General features: G+C 34.1%; 1 protein-coding gene and 1 long non-coding RNA gene across 2 annotated transcripts in view; one reads left to right on the forward strand and one right to left on the reverse strand.

The window, feature by feature from the left end:
* On the forward strand, positions 1–17,963 carry LOC126818312 (uncharacterized). Its single transcript, XM_050545648.2, has 13 exons — positions 1–77; positions 938–2,383; positions 3,008–3,099; positions 3,911–3,984; positions 5,963–6,036; positions 7,195–7,261; positions 8,389–8,536; positions 9,160–9,241; positions 9,459–9,515; positions 10,045–10,108; positions 12,054–12,167; positions 12,659–12,757; positions 13,427–17,963. Exons 2-13 carry the CDS (start codon positions 1,062–1,064, stop codon positions 13,610–13,612), a joined length of 2,379 nt encoding a protein of 792 aa, XP_050401605.2. The 5' UTR covers positions 1–77; positions 938–1,061; the 3' UTR covers positions 13,613–17,963.
* LOC126818326 (uncharacterized) overlaps positions 10,496–18,883 on the reverse strand; it is a 22,176-nt gene continuing 13,788 nt past the window's right edge. The window contains exon 2 of the long non-coding RNA XR_007679201.2: positions 10,496–10,778. This is a non-coding gene — a long non-coding RNA (uncharacterized LOC126818326). The remainder of the gene's footprint in view (positions 10,779–18,883) is intronic.

Genomic DNA, 18,883 nt, shown 5'->3' on the forward strand with positions numbered 1-18,883 from the left:
AAAACTATTCCAGTTGCAGGTTTTAATTTTTATTCAACATATTGTTCTGTAATTTACTTCATGATTACAATTCACATGTATGTATGTGTATCTGAGTTTAAAGTTTTATAGAGATTATTTTTAGTAGAGCTATGCAAATCTTTCAAATTGTTCCATTAAATTTTATGTAACCATGTAACCTACCGACGTACCGAGTCAGTAAGACCGTAATTTGCAAATGAAATATTGCAAATTAATTTCAAATTCAGTCCACAGCACAGACACACATAGCAGAGGTGACCACTACATATAATCCAGAAATAATTGACCTATGCTAAAGTTTGCATAACATTAATAAAGTTTATCCATGTCCCTGCTGGTTTTTCAGCAGGGTTTCCCTAGTTCAGCTCAGAACGTAGGTCTCATTACACTCGCCCTGTACGTTCAGAAACCCTCCTGAGTCCTATTGAATCCTTGGCGAAACTGAAATCGCTTCCCACTCAATTTTACTGGGCAACTTTTTACTGCTAAATGGTGGGGTGTCAATCCATGTGAATGCCTGTACAATGTAAAGGAACATCCTGTGAGAAAATAAGACCTTGCTTACCTTGCTAAAGTCAGTATGAGCGACACAACACGCTGTTAAATAATATGTCCCTGTCTTGGCGGACTTCATTGAAATCTAATTTAATATAGGGTAACGCACAAATTTACGAACTCGGCCATATAAGCCTCAAGGTGGTGGAATACTGATATTGACAAAGCATTCAAATGAATATAGGCACATCACTTAAGCTTGTTAGTATTATTCTGTTGTTCTGTTTGGATAAACAACACTGCAATAGATAACAAAAGTGAGGTTATGTGAAATTAAAATAGGAAATACATGTACAGATTTTACAACTGTCCTACAGGTGGGTGTATAATGGGTGTTGTCTCATCTTTGTTTGTATTGCAGATTACTGAATATTCACACATGATTTGTGACAGATGAGGTCATAACTTTAAGTGAACTTGTAACAGATTAAAAGGGCCCAGATGTATGTAGGCCTTTGCAGTACTTTTATATAAAATCTTTGAAGATGGAAATTCAACAAACCTGTCTATCACAAACTATCACCATCGAAAACACAAACAAAACCTTCTCAACAGGTGCTGCAGTGACCAAGAAAAAGACAGGCAAAAATGCAATAAATAGAAGAAGATCAGCAGATAGTCTGTTTGCTTTAGAAGATTCTATTACTCTATGTAGAGTGAAACCAGAACCTGCTATGCACTCAGAGTTATTAAGTTCCAAGTTTTCTAATAATGAACTAGCAACAAGATGTGATTTAAAGACAGATCAGACAATTGTTGAAAAAGATATAAAGGTTACTGAGCAATCTTATAAACTTCCAATGAGACAATGTGCCAACCCACCACAGTTATCTTATTCCTTACAGACTAAGAAAAAAAGAACAAATGGCAATGAAACTAAAATCATCGATAGTGAATCGAATAGTTTAAAATGTGAACGAAATGTAAGTCCAAAATTATTATCAGATTTAAAACATGTTCAAAAAGAATTGCCAATACCTATAACACCAAGAAACAAAAACATTAAACAGTCAACGAAAAAGCATAAAAATAATTCTAGTAACTCTAATAAAAACAATTCAAGAAAGAAAAATAAACGAAAAAACTCTGTCAATGGAAGTAAAACAGTGGACACAACCTATCAAGGAGAATTTAATTCAGAATGCATGAACTGTGGTGCTAAATATAAATCTTCTAACAGATGTGTCAGAAATGGTTGTTCAGATTGTGTTGATAATACTTCGAAAATGAAAAGATCAACTAAAAAACAAACAAAAACTTCAGTGAAGAAAAAAAATTGTGTTCATTCCAAAGAAATCAAATCACGGAGAAATAAAAAAAACCCCGATATTCTTGAGAATGATACCGAAATTCATGAACTGAACTCGATGAAAGCAAAAAGGATCTCTGATGAGGTACTTGACCTCCCCAAGTTAGTACACAGAAAAAAATTAAAATCCGGCTCATGTGATTCTGATCAATCTTCTGTCAAGTTAGACCCTTCAAATCTTAACAGTTGTGTGTCCGCAGTCACCGCGAATTCAATAAAAGTTGAGAACCCACATGAACTAATCACATGTAGTGGTAAGATCGATGTACCCGACGCAAGAACCTCTAGAAAGAGTAAGAAAAGATCCATGTCTAGCGATGATGTTGTTCTAAGAAAAAGATCTAAAAACAGTTTCTCAGAATTATTGGATGCAAGTCCCAAACAAAGTATAAAGGGAGAAAATGTATTTGATGATGATCAGTTGTCACAAAAAGTTGGGACAGAATTCAGTGAAGATGATTCAGATGACTCAAATTTTATGTCCCACAGTAACGTAAGGTAGAATCTTTTTTTTAATTTTAATAAGAAGTGCTGGGGAGCCGTTTTGAATATTGGGATGGTAAGGAGGAGTTGGGGCAGCAGTGCATTAGTAAATGAATCTTCTGCTTATATCTTCTAGTTGGGGGCATCACCTAAACAGATGACAATTCTGCCATCCTCCGTCTCTGCAAACAATTCACCTCTGGAACTAGGATGTGTGTGGTAAAATTGATGCAAAACGCATTGTGCTTCAGATCAAAATTTTGATGATCTATGCTAATCAGAAAAATAATTTTCAATTTTCTGTAATAATAAGGCAATATGCAGGGATATTGAGATAAAGATTCTTATAAATTGTATGGAAGTTTTGGGATGGATATGCCAATATATCGCTGAGATATACATGGTTTTTTGATTCAATAGGAGTCTCATACATTGTAAATATTGGGTTGTAAATATCATTGGTTTAACTTCTTGATTAGAATGTCATAGAATAGAATGTTTTATTATTGAGCTTTGAAATTATGCTGTATGTTTATTACACTAGTTTTGTTTTTATTGATAATGGAAGTCTCTCAAAATTGACCAGATTGTAATGCTTATATTTACATTGATCATTCTACTGTTTACATTAAATTCCAGTTTATCAGAATTTGATCCCAACTTGGAAGAAGATTCGTGTGAGAAATACAGTTCTGATGACGATCTCCCAGAATTTTTACCTCAAACCAACGGTAAGATAAATAATGTAATCCGATTTCCAATAATTACTTTCAGAGTTATGGTCCTTGATCAAAGGCTATAGCTTATATGTGATGTCTATATTCTCGAGATGAAGAAGCTTGTTAATATTAAATTGGCCAGCAGTGTGAAACGTCTTTTCAATGCAATTGCATTCACCCATACCCCCTTGCAGAATACTGCAACATTAGTTTCTTTCAGCTCAAGGCATAAGACTATTAAAAATAAAAGTGTGTGCCATGTTTAAATCCTGACTATAATAATGAACTTTTTCAGTACAGCCATAATTTAAAAAAGGCAAACATTCATAATCTTGATACTTGAAATATATATATATATACATTCTAAAATATTAATCTGGGGTATTCCCATACATTTAGGGGGCTGCAGTAGCTTGGTGTGTAATGCAGTAGCTTGGTACCAAGGAGGCCTCTGGTTCTTGAAGATTTTTTTCGGCATTGTTTCCTTTTGTCAGTGTTGCAGGATGGAGAATCTGGCATGGAATTGCATCTAGTTCGCTACCAAGGAGGCCTCAGGTTCTTGAAGACTTCTCGGCATGGTTTCACTTTGTAATTGGTGCAGGATCTAGCAAGGAACTGCATCTAGCCATTTTGATAGCCCGAAACAAAGATTAGGTCCTGTGTAGAAGTTGGTGTGCCCGTAAAAAGACCTGTGGCAGTTGGAAATCGGAATGCGAGTAGACTATTAACCCTGATGATGGTTAACATTAATCGATAGCACGGCAATTAAATATTTCACATTTACATTAATTACTGATACAACTGTCAACTTTTTATCTCACAGGAATCCTTTACTCTCCAAAGGTGGATGATTTTGTGTGGGTGAAGTTAAGACGATATCCATTCTGGCCATCTAAGGTAAAGATTTAAACATACATTAAACGGGTAAAAATGGATGATCAAGACTTTGTTTATTATCGTAACTACAGTAGTAATGACAATCCAGACTAGTTTATATATCGCCAATATGTAGGTGATTTGACTGAAATTGTCTGCATATTCTCTTTTTGTCCCCCACCTTTCAAAGAATGGGGACTATTAAAATGGGTCTGTCCTTCAATCTGCCATACTTCTTGGGACACAATCTGCCATACTTCTTGGGACACAATAAATCTCCTAATTTAGCTAGAATGTTCAAACTTGGTGTAGGTGTCTATTAGGTTAATGCCTTGACAGAGCGATAAAACTATGAATATAGATTCATTATATCAATACCTTGAATAAGTTCAATGACTTCGATCATGCAAATTTTCTGCTTAGGCTAAGTAGTGATAAGAAATTTTATTGGTCAAGACTTTGGAACAATAACAACTCTGCTTTAATTGTTGGCTTGTCATTATTATAGTGAGAACTGTCAGCTCTTTATCTAATCTTACCTAATGCTTCTGTAAGAAATATCTATCCATAGCTTGATGTGACCACTCTATACTTATAGGTCATATATTTATATATTTCAAATTAACAGTAATCTGGATTATAAGGAAGGGCCAATCAAAATTTATAACCGCATTACATTCAAATTTATTTATGTGAACCTAAGGAGAAACCCTATTGATATTCAGGATTTTTCACCGGTTTATATTCTGAGTTAGGAAATTTTGATTTAGTGGGGTTGTTCATTGGACAATCTGATTAAAATACAGATCTATGTTTCAATTTTTTTTTATACTTTCGATGGCCTACACTACATGAAGATTTGACAAGTTGTACTCAAAGGTCGTGTCAGGGCTCGTACAAAGGGCTTTTGACCCTATGACATCAGACATTGATTAATCAATCATCGTTGACGTTTCTAGTGGCTTAACCACGCCAAGAAGTCGCCTTAACAGACTGTTTCATTGGTTATCCCTCAATTCAACCAAAACGCTGGATATATAACAACTCTTCCAGATCCTTTTGTAGTAAAGACAAGTAAAACGAAATTTTGAACTATAAAAACGAAACGAAATAGGATCTGTGTTTTAATGAGATTGTTCATTGGAATACTTGTTTGGATACTTGTGGTCGTATGTTCCTTTGCCTGGCAACCTATCTTAACATGTATTTGTGGGGTTATCCTTACATTAACATATTGACTGGTAAAATTTGCAACAAAGGTATGCCAATGTTACAACATTGCCACGGTTACGTAAGCAAGAACCCCTGTCAAGTTCCAATTACTTAAAGGAGGCAATTCTCTGATTCAATATTATCCACACGACTTATTGGTCAATTTAAATCAACATTGAAGTTGTTGTCTTACTGTGAAAAAGGGGCTTCTGATACCCAATATTTAAGACAAAATAAAAACACGCGCTGGAATGCTTTCGAGCGTTATTTGTAATGCAACGAGGCTAAACACATCCCACAGGAGAATGCTACCGGTGTAGACTGGAAAAAACAAATGTCAAAGACTGTCATTTAAATTGCACTCTTCAATCATGTATTTCGCCCGAACATAACTGATTAAAAATTACAGTAAAAAAAAAAACTATTGAATTTAAATCAGTTTATATACGTTCATATTTTATGCGTTGCGACCCATTTGTGTCAATTTCTAGGTGCCAAAGAATAGGGATTTAACTCCTTTAAGTACATTTTGAATGCATGCTGTAGAGTTGCTTTATAATCTTAATGGATAAGATTGGCTGTTGGGGCATATAAAATAAGGTGTAACCCATTAAAACAAAGAATATTTCAATAGTAAATCAGGGAATTATCACTTAGTTTGTTTTGAACCTGTTCTTCAGAGTTATCTTTCCATGAACAATGAGTTTTAAGGTTTGTGAAAGGAGATAGTTCTCAGGAATTATCTTAAAGCCCTAATTGAAATAATACAAAAAACTTTATATTTCAGATTCTTGATGTAAAGAAAGTGAAAAACAAAGTCCGGTTATTTGTGATGTTTTATGGTCACGACAGGAACCAAAAGTAAGTATCATACTTTTATTCATCCACATTGTAATATGATTTTAAAGATGACTCCTATTCTTTTTTATTTCTCACATGTCAGTCCATCAACAAATGGCTTAAGTTGATTTATAGGCTATAGATTTTGTATATACTGACCTCAAGTTTACTAAATGTCATTGTGCTTGATAACGATAAGAGGATACTTGTCGAAACATCATGCTTTTAGAATAAAACTAGTGATTGTATCCCATAAAAACTGTGTTCTGTTAAGATTTTTTTTTTTTCTTCAAGATAATGAACCCAATTGGTATTCAGCAGTCTGTGACCTTTCATTCCAGAGTTATGCCCCTCTTTTCCAAAAATGTGATAAAATCAATAGCCGATAAAATTGGCAGAAAGCATTAGGCTCATGACTACATGGGATTGCAAACCCTATTGATAATCAACATTCTGCAACCAGTGTTATGCCGCCTCCTTTACGAAAAACCCTGTGAATGTGATAGAGGCTTTTGTTTTAACTATTGTTGTGAATCATTGTGGTCATGAGAGGACGAACCCTATCGATATTCCATACCTTTCATTTAAGAGTTGTGCCCCCTTAGCTGAAAACCCTGTGAACACAGTAGAGGCCACAATTTTTAACAGGATAGAGATCAGAATTTTTGAAAGCATCTTTATCAAATTTGGTCACCATCCAAGTGTTAGTTTTGGATTCTGAAGGCTCTGGCTATCATTTTTTCAAGAAATAGCTGCTGTGTGAACATATTTCTACACTTTGTGTGGTTCTTTATATTGAGTTAGTGACTTGTTCATAGAAACCCAAATGTTGACGGTCTGCCATTATTTATTAGTTGTTGGACTCTTGATGGTTGAGTCGTCCAACATGCCTACTCTAGATCATAAAGGTCAGTGGGGTGTTCTGCAGTATCCTCCTACAGCTAAAACCCCTACTCACTAGGAAATTATTGAAAAAAAAGATAGCTGTCTGAGATGGTGTTGAAGTCATTCTCTCTTCGCAGTTAATGTCAGTCTCACAATCATCAAGTCTGTATTAAAGCTAATCTCTCTTGATAAGTTATTGTGTTATCCGGTATGGTATTACAGTAGGCTACTTACATTGAACTATGACATAAAATACAGGTATATGTGAAAAAAGAAATGTCTGTTTTTTTGTAGATTCCCCTTAATGTATCAGAAAGGAAATGTACTACCATTCAGTACTACAAGAACAGATGATTTTATAGTAAGTATATTATATTATATTATAGTAGGCTAATGGCAGTTGAGTGATCAGGGAACTAAACTATTAGGTTAGAATGTCACACGTTCCAATTCTGGTGTGGGTCGAGAATCAAGTTTGAGATTTTTCTTATTTCATTGGGGTAGTGCATGATAACTTGAAAAAGATAAAAAAAAACTTGGGTGAACAATCACGCTTGGAATTCAAAGAAGAGTTGACAAGACATTAAACAAAAATTACATGATAAATTCTGTCCACCATCTGTTAGGTCTGTGTAGCATGGAATTATTTTATGATCAATGTGTCAGTTTTGAAATTATAAACATTTACATCATGTAGGCAGTGCATGATCTAAGTTATATGTGTAGTTTAATGGTCAAGTGCGAGGCATTAAGTAATATCTATATATTACGCAATGTCTTGCACGAGACCATTAAACAACTTAAAATACAGACACTATCCAGCACGTGCATTTCCACACTGATCAGCAGTGAAGTGTTCGCTAGGCCGCTACAATCACTGATAAGGATGACATCAATGCGATTTAATGAGCCAGAAATATTTACTTTTTCCTGCGACAAATGAAATTCTAAAACAATTTTTTTATGTATTGGAAAAAATAAAGGCGTTTGACGTATTTGTAGATAAAAATTATTTCCTATTTAGTGTAAATGGGTATTAAAATGACTAAAAGGCAGCATTCCGCCCGAAGCAGTAATGTCTTATGTAAACAATGCACGCGCCATTCAGCCAATGATTGAAGCCGCGTGCTGTGACGGCACGTGTTAAGGCAGTCATCTTTGACAGATATTACTCTAGACTCGTAATTCTGTGAAACAGATTGGTGCATTTCAATGAAATACATCACACGGGTCCAATATTGCAACTAGTATAAATAATGTATGCTTGACACATTGCCCGTACCATACCATTATTAGAAATAATGGTAGCCAACATCACATCTGTATTTTAAAGGAATATAATATCCTGGACAAACATTAGGCACATTTGATTTTTGTTTTTCTGAATTCACTAAAAATTGTCAGGTGGATGTTTAGCTGCCTGGTCATCTATCATTCGTCAGATATTTTGTTTGCTTGAAAGAAAGTTAACGGTTTTTACTATTTTAGAAATCTGGAAAGAATCAGAATGATAAGAAGTTACAGCAAGTATTTGACGTTGCTTTTGATGAAATAAAATCTGAACTGACCCAGAGAGCTTTGATGTCCACACCAACACCAACTGAAAAGAAGTCGTTTGATTTCTCCGACAGTTTTGGTAAGAATAAAAGTAAAATTTTAGGAGACAAAAATAAGAGAATAAATAAGAGAATAAAAGGCAAATATAGATCCAAATACTGTGGGCTAACAATTCCCATTAGATATATTTTTTGGATCTCATAGGGTGAATATTACCTATTTATCATTATTCAAATTTATTCTTTGGATCGCATAGGATGAATATTGCCTATTTATTATTATTCAAATTTATTCTATGGATCGCATAGTTGAATATTACCTATTTATCATTATTCAAATTTTTTAATTTAAGTAACATTATAGCCGACGACCCCCACTAAGACGTGTCACATTTTTGATTGCTTCCTTGTATTCAGTGCTAGATTCTCTAGGTTTTAATCCCTATTTTCATTAATTATTTAATTTTACGCTGCTTTTTATACATACAACTGGCCCCCCAGATATATTCACTTGATGGGATTTGGGAGTTAATAGGTTTGTTGTTTGAAATGCTGGTGTATATTTTGTGGTCCTCCTGTACTTACTAATACACTGCCATTCAAGCAAATAACCAGGTTATTAGTTAATACCCATATTTCTTAGCTGTATAATGGTGTAGTCTTTCAAACCTTCATCCATGTGTCACATTTTGTATACTTGTAGATTCCAGTTTACCGTCCTTTACAGAAGATACACAGGTTGATAGCTTTAAAACAGGAAACAAATCCAGTCAAACTAAATATAGGTAGCTATATTACTTCCACTACACCAGAAGATATCTATTTATTAACCAGCTGGCTACTTTCTCTAAGGACTTTTGTTTTAAATAGTGTAATGTGGGGGGGTTAAAATTTAAAGAGTCATTCTTACAGCCATAAAGGGTTTACAGCAGTTGCAAAGCAATCACAGTAATGTCTGACAATTTAATTTTTTGAAAAAATGAGTTTTTTTTTTTTCAACAGAAGGTTGTCTTTAGATGCAAAAGTTACACCCAAGATGAAAGAAACGTACAGTAAACAGTAAGTTATTCCAATAATTGAATATCATAATTTAAAAATGCAATATATACCTTGCTAGGTGGCAGTCCTGTTTGTATGGTGGATGAAATGAAATGGAGTTTAACGTCCTACTGTTCTGCTCCAACTGGGCTAATGAAGACGGGCATACACCATACAGTGTGCTATAAGGGAAATTTGCCCGGACAGCAGCACTACGGCCTAATCTTATATCGAATTCCAGCTGTCATGGGATTTTTTACATGCACGCCAATGTGTACACAGGGCCTCGTTTTTTTGTGCCACCCGAACAACTAGACAGATTTCCTTGCCAAGCCCTCTGTCCTGCATCACTGACATGGGGGAAACCACGCCAGAAAATCTGGATGAACTTTCTCGGCCAATGCAGGGATCGAACACCCGACCGCCGGGATGGATAAATGATACACATGACAGTTTGACTTAATATTCAATGCCTTCCATAATTCTTTTGTACATTTCAAAGCCATTATATATTACAATGACATCCATCAAATTCCTATCTTCTCTTCAGACTGGAGAAGTTAAAGGAAAGGAATGAAACTTTAATAAAATTTATCCAAACTGATAAAGTGAAGGTAAGTTGTATTTATGTGAGTTTTTTTACTAATGTTTATTTAGGTAAACATCAGAAAAATGGTCTCATTCCTTGGATCAATAATACATTTTGTTTTAATAAACATTTGGTAGATTAACAGATTTTAACTCAGAATGGGGGTAGGGGATGGAGATAATCTCCCACATTGAAGAATGATACACCCTGGCATCTATATGTAGTCCAGGGTACCTCTCATTCGGCCCACTGTCTAACAGGAGCGAGTTATTTTATGAAATGAAATGAGATTTAATGTCCTACTACTCTGCTCCAAGTAAGTAAGATTTTATGAATTGGTTGAACCCAATTTTTGTTGTACCTATATATTTGATGGACAGATGTAATGTATTTATATTCTATAGATAGAACAGCAGATGTAATGTATTTATTGTAATGTATTTATATTCTATAGATAGAACAGCAGATGTAATGTATTTATTATACATAAGCCAATATTTTAACAAAAAAATAACCCTCCACGTGACTGGTTATTCTTCTCATTAAGGCCTTGAACTGACAAATAAGAGGAATATCCTTGTGTCAGTTGTCCCATGCCAAGCTGAAAACATTCATTCTGCAGATCATGGAAGCTCCAAGCATTTTATGAAGACCGCTTGTTTGTACATCTGCATATGAGACACTGTCCTATAAACCTGAAAAATCAAAAACAAATTAGTTTTATTTATTATTAGCGAGCATAGATCATGGTATTCATCTCATCAGGTCTAGGATACAAGTATATTGGTATTCATCTCATCAGGTCTAGGATACAAGTACATGTATATTACCATTTTGATTAGCAATATTGACATCTGTACTTTCTGTCATTTTCAATAATTTAATTAGCAACATTTTGCTTAAAGATGCATTATGTAAGATTTAGATAAAAAGCTGACAGTTCTTGCTATAATAGATAAAAATGGGAATATGTTGAAAATTTCAGTCAAATTACTTCATTCTGAGCTAAGTTTGAGCTGTTTAGAGAATAGCGGAGTGTCATTTTTTTTTTTAATTAATTCATTAAGTGCCAAATCCTTTTTAAATCCATAGAAAATATAGAGCATCCAATGGTCTAGATAGTTGATTATGGTCGGTCATGTTAATAAATAACATTTAAGGTCTAAGGAAAAACCTGCAATACTGCAGTGTTGTTTTAACCCATGCCTTTCAAAGAATGCAGGGGACTATTAAAATGGGTCTGTCCGTCCGACTTTTTCAGACACAATAACTAAGACTTTCCTTCTAATTGAGCTAGAATGTTCAAACTTGGTGTAGATGTTTATTAGGTTAATGCCTTGATGGAGTTCGAAGATCATCATTTTCTGCTTAGGGTAAGCAGAGATAAGCAATTTGATTGGTTGATTCTTTGGGACACAGTAACTTTAATTCTAATTAAGTTAGAATGATGAAACTTGGTGTATAGTTTCATTACATCAATACCTTGACTAAGTTCAATAATGTGCATTTTCTGCTTAGACTAAGTGGCGATAAGCAAATTCATTGGTCAAGACTTTGGAACATAACAACTCTGCTTTTAATTGAGGTAGAATGATTAAACTTGCCGTATATGTTCATTAGATGAATGTCTTGAGACCTAGTTTAATGCTTAACATTTCCCTCTAAAGCTAAGTAGAGCTAAATAATTTCATTGGTCGATGCTTTGGGATAAGTAAGTTTGATTCTAACTGATGGAGAGTGATAAAACTTAGTGTATAGTTTCACTACCAGGTACTTTGATTGGGAGCATTTTATACTTAGACTAAGTATAGATAATCAGTTTGATTGCTCAATACTTTTAAAATGACTAAGTATAGATAATCAGTTTGATTGCTCAATACTTTTAAAAAGGATAAATTAATGTGCAATTATCTACTTATTTATGAATTTCGGCGGGGGACATCAGCCTCACTCTTGGTTTGTTTTTCTAGGAACGTCTGCGAGGAATTTATGAGGGCAAGATTCCAAGTGTACGACATTCAGAGTATCATACTTCATCTAGTCAGAAAGAGATACATTATGAATATTTAGAAGATGATAATCAGGTAGGTCTTTAACAGGGCCCTACCCTCTTCTCATAATGGCCGAGATATGGAATTGATTACGAGTGACTGTCCCACCCTTGTATAAGATTCGTTCGCATCATATATACCATTATTTCTCGATAAGTAGTATAATGTCTCGATAAGTAGTATAATGACTCAGTAGTAAAATTATGACAAATGTTCAACTTTATAGAAAACCTCTATAATATTGTGTTACAGTTCTATTTTAAATTATTAACTCTAATCTATTATCTTCATTCAACGTTAGCCTTAAAATACTTCGCACTCTGTGCCAGCAAGACCTAAAGATGTATGAATTCAATCATCTATATATCTAAAATGGAAACAGCATGTTTCACACATCTCCAAATTCGATGCCACATTTGATAATGCAAATAATGTATTTCAGTCTAGCAATGCAAATAATGTATTTCAGTCTAGCAATTTAAAAAAAAAATGTATTTTGAATTGTGCTCTTCGTATTACTGTAGATAAGTGTGGTATTGGATACGCTTACTGAATGGTACAAAGTAGTGACTGGACAATCTTATTTTAGTCTTCGTTATATCAGTGATGTCTGGTATCCGGAGGTAAATATTTCAAAATTGCTTTTATAACTTATTGCTATGGATATCGGCTTCTAACATAGGGTTGACACATATTTATAGTCTGTCGCCTGTCCAACCTCGTGGGTTTTCTCCCACTGCTAAAGACCCCTGCACGCAAGTGAATTATTGAAATAAAATTAAACCATATGTTAGTCCCGAAATGACCTAGTTTGTGTTGAGTGGACGTTAAACCCCATTTCTCTCTCTATATATGGTCTTAATAGAAAGTACGATCCTAAAGAACAAGTAACAATTTGTTGGTGGCCGAAAAGGAGGTATTTCCCTGTGAAATCGATTATCTGCCAGATATAGTACCAACTGGTAACTTTATTTTATTGAAGCGATTATATAAGTGTCTGGTATGTGATGTAGTTTTTTTGCCCTATTTGAAGACAAATGATGGATGTTTTACTTATCTAAAATCCAAATCACCGTTGCATGTCAACTAATGAATTTAGACAATGAAAGCATAAATTTTCTTGGTAGTTTAAATATATTACTCTACAGACAATAATTACTGTCCTATTACTTCAATTACATCACAATTTTATCTTTAAATTGTCAAAGCTTTTATTATTTGCCCTTGTAATTATGGTATTAGGTGTTAGAAGTCTCCAGTTTTATCATATATTATATTGTCTTGAATTTCAGGCCATAGTATTCAGCTTAATGAAACTAAGGAAATACCCCCAAAAGAAAGCATGGGAAGCCTATTATAAGCCGAGAAAAACATCAAGAATTGGACAGATTATAGAACACCAAGAAATGCTTGGGAAAGGTGAAAGTCTGGAGAGTCGATTAGCGAAATTAAAGCCACCCCCTAAAAATAGTCCTTAAAATGTCATAATGGATATAAAGTCCTATTTTTTTTTTTTATACGTCCACATTTTCATGTGGAATTATATTGTCGTCCCTGTCCGTATGGACAGTCCGTTCATATTTTGTTTGTAGACACTCTACAGGTCAAATTTTTTTTTTTTATACGATTTTGACAAAACTTGGAACTATAGGTCTATCTCCCAAAGATCTCGGTTCATTTCGATATTGGCATGTATCAGATCATAACTTTGGGGATTAGGGCCCCCGATATGTACGAAAAATAACATTTTTATCCGATATAAAATATTGTTGAGTATATCACCGTTACACCATATGCACCCTGGAGTTTGAATTTGTGAAAATCGGACCTAATTGCGCGCTGCTATCTGTACGCAAATAGTGTAAAAGTATATAATATCAAGGTTGTGGACCCTCTAGAGATCACAATTTTAATCTGTATTTGAAACATAAGATATGTTTATATCCCTTAGATCTTGGTTACTTTCAATATTCGCGCATTTGTTTTTAACTTCCTGGATCATGGCCCATGATCGTTCGGCACAGGATAAAAATTGATTTTTCGAACAAAGGGATATTGAAAGGGGCTCCGTCCTTCCAAATTTCGTTTTTGGAGCATCTCAAACCATTCAAGACATTTTTTGAAACTTTGTACACACATTAACCTGTTACAGTAGTTGTGCCTTCAGCACTTTAGGGATTTCTGGGATTTATACTTTTTGAGTTTCCATGGAAACAAATTTGACTTGGTTATTGGTGTAAAATTTTGTTTCTGGAGCATATTTTATAAACCGTTCAAATATCTTCATAAAACTTTGTATAAACATCAACCTATTATAGTAGATGTGCCTTTTGCCAATTTGGAATTTCTGGGATTTAATCATTTCTGTGATTCCATGGAAACAAATTTGACTCGATTCCATGGAAACAAATTTGACTTGTTCCATGGAAACAAATTTTGTTTCCAGTTTTGGTGTACAGTTTCGTTTCCAGAGCATATTTCATAAACCATTCAAGATATCTTCATAAAACTTTGTACAAACTTCAACCTATTATAGTAATAGTTCGTTGTGCCTTTTGCCAATTAGAAATTTCTTGGACTGTCCTTTCGTCCCAATTTCATTTAAGGAGCATATTTATTATCCGATCAAGAAATCTTTTCGAAACTTTCTACAAACATCAACCTATTATAGTATTTGATTTTCTGATGTATAAGCTTATTGTTTAACATACAGCAGCTGATTGAGGTAGGCAAAGGTTGCGCAAACCTTACAGGGAATAGCAACCCTGCCTTACCGTCCTACTGTGATCAGATATATTCCAAGGAATTGTTTTTCTTATGCCTTCCAAACAACTGCAAGGGCTCGGAATGGTGATGACAATCATGTTTAGCTTGTTCTCTGTCCATCTCTTCAAAATGTGGGCGTATATTGCATGGCTACCGCTTGTATTCTTGTAATACAACAAAAAATCTTCCGGTTGCATTTTAAATCTTTTAAACTACCTGTGCCAACTCAGTTAGAAATTCAACTAGTCTGTTTAATTATTTCTCATTGCTTAATCAGCGCGAAATAGTACACAGATGCTTGGATTTAATCCACTACCAATAAAAAAAATGGCAACATATACTTAGCTTGCAAGCATCATAGATTGATTAAATTTCAATTTAGCATAAATACTGCATGAAAATACTGATTATTCCTATTAGGAGTTTAACATTATAGTTTGCAAGGCATTCCTATAATGGTGATTGACACATTGAGCCTTTAATTAAATTAATTAATGCAATAGAAACCAAAGTTATCTTACTTACAAATTGTCCGACAAAGGATTAAGTCGGCCAATCAAGGCAGATTAAGTAGTTAATCAATTTAGGTGAGTAGACGGTGTAACATGATAAAATATGTTGATCACTTAATTACCTGATCAATCCAGCCTATTATCATTGATAATCCAGTTGAGCGTAGTTACACTCAGTACACTATATTAATTTAGAATTTTGATTATTCACCATGTCTTGATGTCCGATTGGGCATATTCCTGGTCGGACAATTTAGAACGTTTGGAAAATAGCGTCGACATGTCCGGAATATACGAGCAATATCCCATCACTGCTTACAATTGAATGTTGGAAAAATTGATTTACATCAAATAAAAATTGTCCATTTATGAGACGTAGACCGCCATCATTTAGAAGTCAATAGATGAATGTCAGGTGTTATAATACGTTTGACTTTGGTGTCACAGATATTAAATATGCCCTGTGTTTACCAAAATACATTTAATTTTTTAACTGACAAAGCGCCATTGAATTTTTAAATTTTCATGATTTTAGGCAGGAATGGCAAAATAAAAGTAGACATTTACAAAGTCGTCTCATATATGATAATCAATATTTCCATCTATTTCGCAATTTTTCAGTTTTAATGTTAAAATTGACTTGGCCATGCTTACGATGTATCAGAAAACAATACAATATCAACCGTAGAAAACCTCTCAGTTGGATAAAAAAAGAAAAGGGGCCAATCTAATGATTTTATCGGTACCGGGCTTGTTTTGACCATATCTAAATGTTACAAATTTTCAACTCCTTAAAATAATTTACTTAATGCAGTTGAAACTTAAAAATAACTCAAATGGCAATCAGAGACTTAATTGAAGATGAAAAAAAAATATTGTTGAAATTTTAAATATTCAATATGTTTTGGTATTATTAATAGATTGATGTTTAAAGGGGGACCGTGTATGAATAAGAACTTCTGCTTTGGTTTTCTTCTAGACATCTTATGTATTATGCATTACAAAAAAAAAAAAAAAAATCGGCAATTTTTTTGGGGAGGATGGTTGAGAAAAATATATACTTTTCAAAATTTGATCAGGAGAGTAAACAGAAGATATTGATACCATTAGTGATTGGTCCGTTTTATGATTTTATTAATTAATTCTTCAATGTTTTGTTTATGATGATTTGTCATTAGAATTAAAATATATTGACAATCTTGAACTGCAGATAAAATGATTCGCCTCTTATACCATAATTAATATTGGTTAGTATCAAAATTTATTTATGTTGTTAAATTTTAGAATATATACAATCATTACTATAGTTTTATTTATGATAAGAAAAAAGAACGGTGAATTTATGACATGTTGCTTATTTATTATAATTTATTTTCATCAATTGTAATTATCTGTTTCTTTTTGGTTGTGTTTAATAAGCATGAATTTTGTCGTCAGTGTATCAGGGGTGTCCAAATGTTTCCAGTCTCCCCTGATTAAGCTGCAGTCAGTATGAAGGGCAACAGGATCAAGGTTCTTCTACAGTTCTGACCCTGCTCCATGTAAATGCAGCACACCACTAAATGCACTATACAAAGCAGCAGTGTCATGAATTTTCTTTGTTAATTTTTGACATAAACTTTTCAACTGAAGATACTTAATCACAACCCTGCATTCAGTTTGCTCTATTTGGGGAGCAACTGGTCATGCTGTTTGACAGCGGTAGGAAATTATATCACATGTCCAGCATATGCTGAGATACTATTCTAGAGCCGATTGATTTGAGCTTGGACGATCCGTTCATGGCTAGGCCAGAAACTTTGGGACAGCCAAAATGCATGTTACAATTTATCTACTGTAGTTCTTAAACTAACTAGCTTTAATACAGGAGGCCAAGTAGAAATGTGACCCATCATATCGAAACAGGTAGTAAGTATATGTATCAATTTGGCCATATTGATTTACGCACATATCACATTCCTTATATTCCAAGCTTCATTTTGGTACCATTTCCAGCTCCATGTTTGAGATATCAGTTGGAGATATTTTCAAAACCAGTGGGCATGGTTATATTTTCATCAAATCCATTCTTGGAAGATACAAATAAGGTATTTATGAAGGTAATCATATTTTCATGTGTTGTAAATATTCTCATTAGTGACAAAAGAAATATGCAACACTTGTTGACTGCCTGAACGACTTTGTTTCGTTGCCTGACAACCTATGCGACTTACATGTACTACCTGTTTCGATGTGATGGGTCACAAATATGCTTTCGCTTTTAGTAATGCCCAGTTCAATTTTATTTCATTTATGAAGAAATTTTAGCTGTTACTACATTCATTTGCAGTTGCGTTTTGACTAAATGTAAACCATGACCAGATTTAGTTATTGTTTTAAAAATGCCCTGATGTGGTTTAAGAATTAAACCACAATTTAATCATAGTAATGTGATACCAACACAATGAAATGGCCAACAGTGGGTTCTCATTGGTGCATGGTTTGTTATTTACAGAAATGATTTGTCATAATGAATTGATTTAATGTTCGCAATAAAGTTTATACCAAAATTTATGGAATTTAATTTTTCAGGGCAATTGCGTGCTGATAAACCACGGGCCAAACAAGTCTACTTTGTCAACTGTTATTAACAATTTCCGTGAAAACGATACGTTCCGATATACGTTGCTCCAAATTTTATATTACTTATATATATATCTTTCCACGTCTTATGTGTTGGATGTCCAAAACAATACTACTTATTCGAAGATAACATTTACTGGGTGTATAATTAAATTCCACAATATTCGAAGATCCAAGAAAATGTTTGATTGACCTACTTGCTTTTTACTGTTATTCAGATATCGCTACACACGGTTGAATATTTTAATTGCAATGAGTGATGATAGACATAAACCGAGGGGCCCGAGAAAGTACCTCAGCGGGGCACAAAAAAGGAAGCTAGCAGTAAAGAAGGAATTTCGTGATGACGCTACAAACAACTCTTTCACGGGATATTGTCTCAGATGCACTGAAATTAATCCTAATTTTAAAAAAAAAAATCCTGAGGATAACACCCCAGGCACTCAAGGGGGCGGAGTACATACTAGTACTATCCGCAGTCAGTGCGAACAATTTGAACAAATAACAATGGGGACCCCGCACAGTTGGTATGTCCCGTGCCCCCACAAGGTTAATCCGGCACTGCTTGTCGATATTCGCGCATATCGGATTTAACTTTATGAATTATAGTGTAAAAATATGGTATATCAAGGTTGTGGATCCTCTAGAGGCCACAATTTTTATCCGAATTGGTTGAAACTTTAAATATGTTTTTATCATAAAGATCTTGGTTCCTTTTGATAATCAAACATTATCCGAACGTAACTTCCTGGATTATGGTCCCTGATTGGTCGAAAAATCGCATTTTTAGCTTGTGATCCCTCTAAAGGTCACAATTATTATCTAATTTACAAAAACGTTCGAATATAT

This window comes from Patella vulgata, chromosome 4, assembly GCF_932274485.2.
Source record: "Patella vulgata chromosome 4, xgPatVulg1.2, whole genome shotgun sequence".
Classification (NCBI taxonomy): domain Eukaryota; kingdom Metazoa; phylum Mollusca; class Gastropoda; family Patellidae; genus Patella; species Patella vulgata.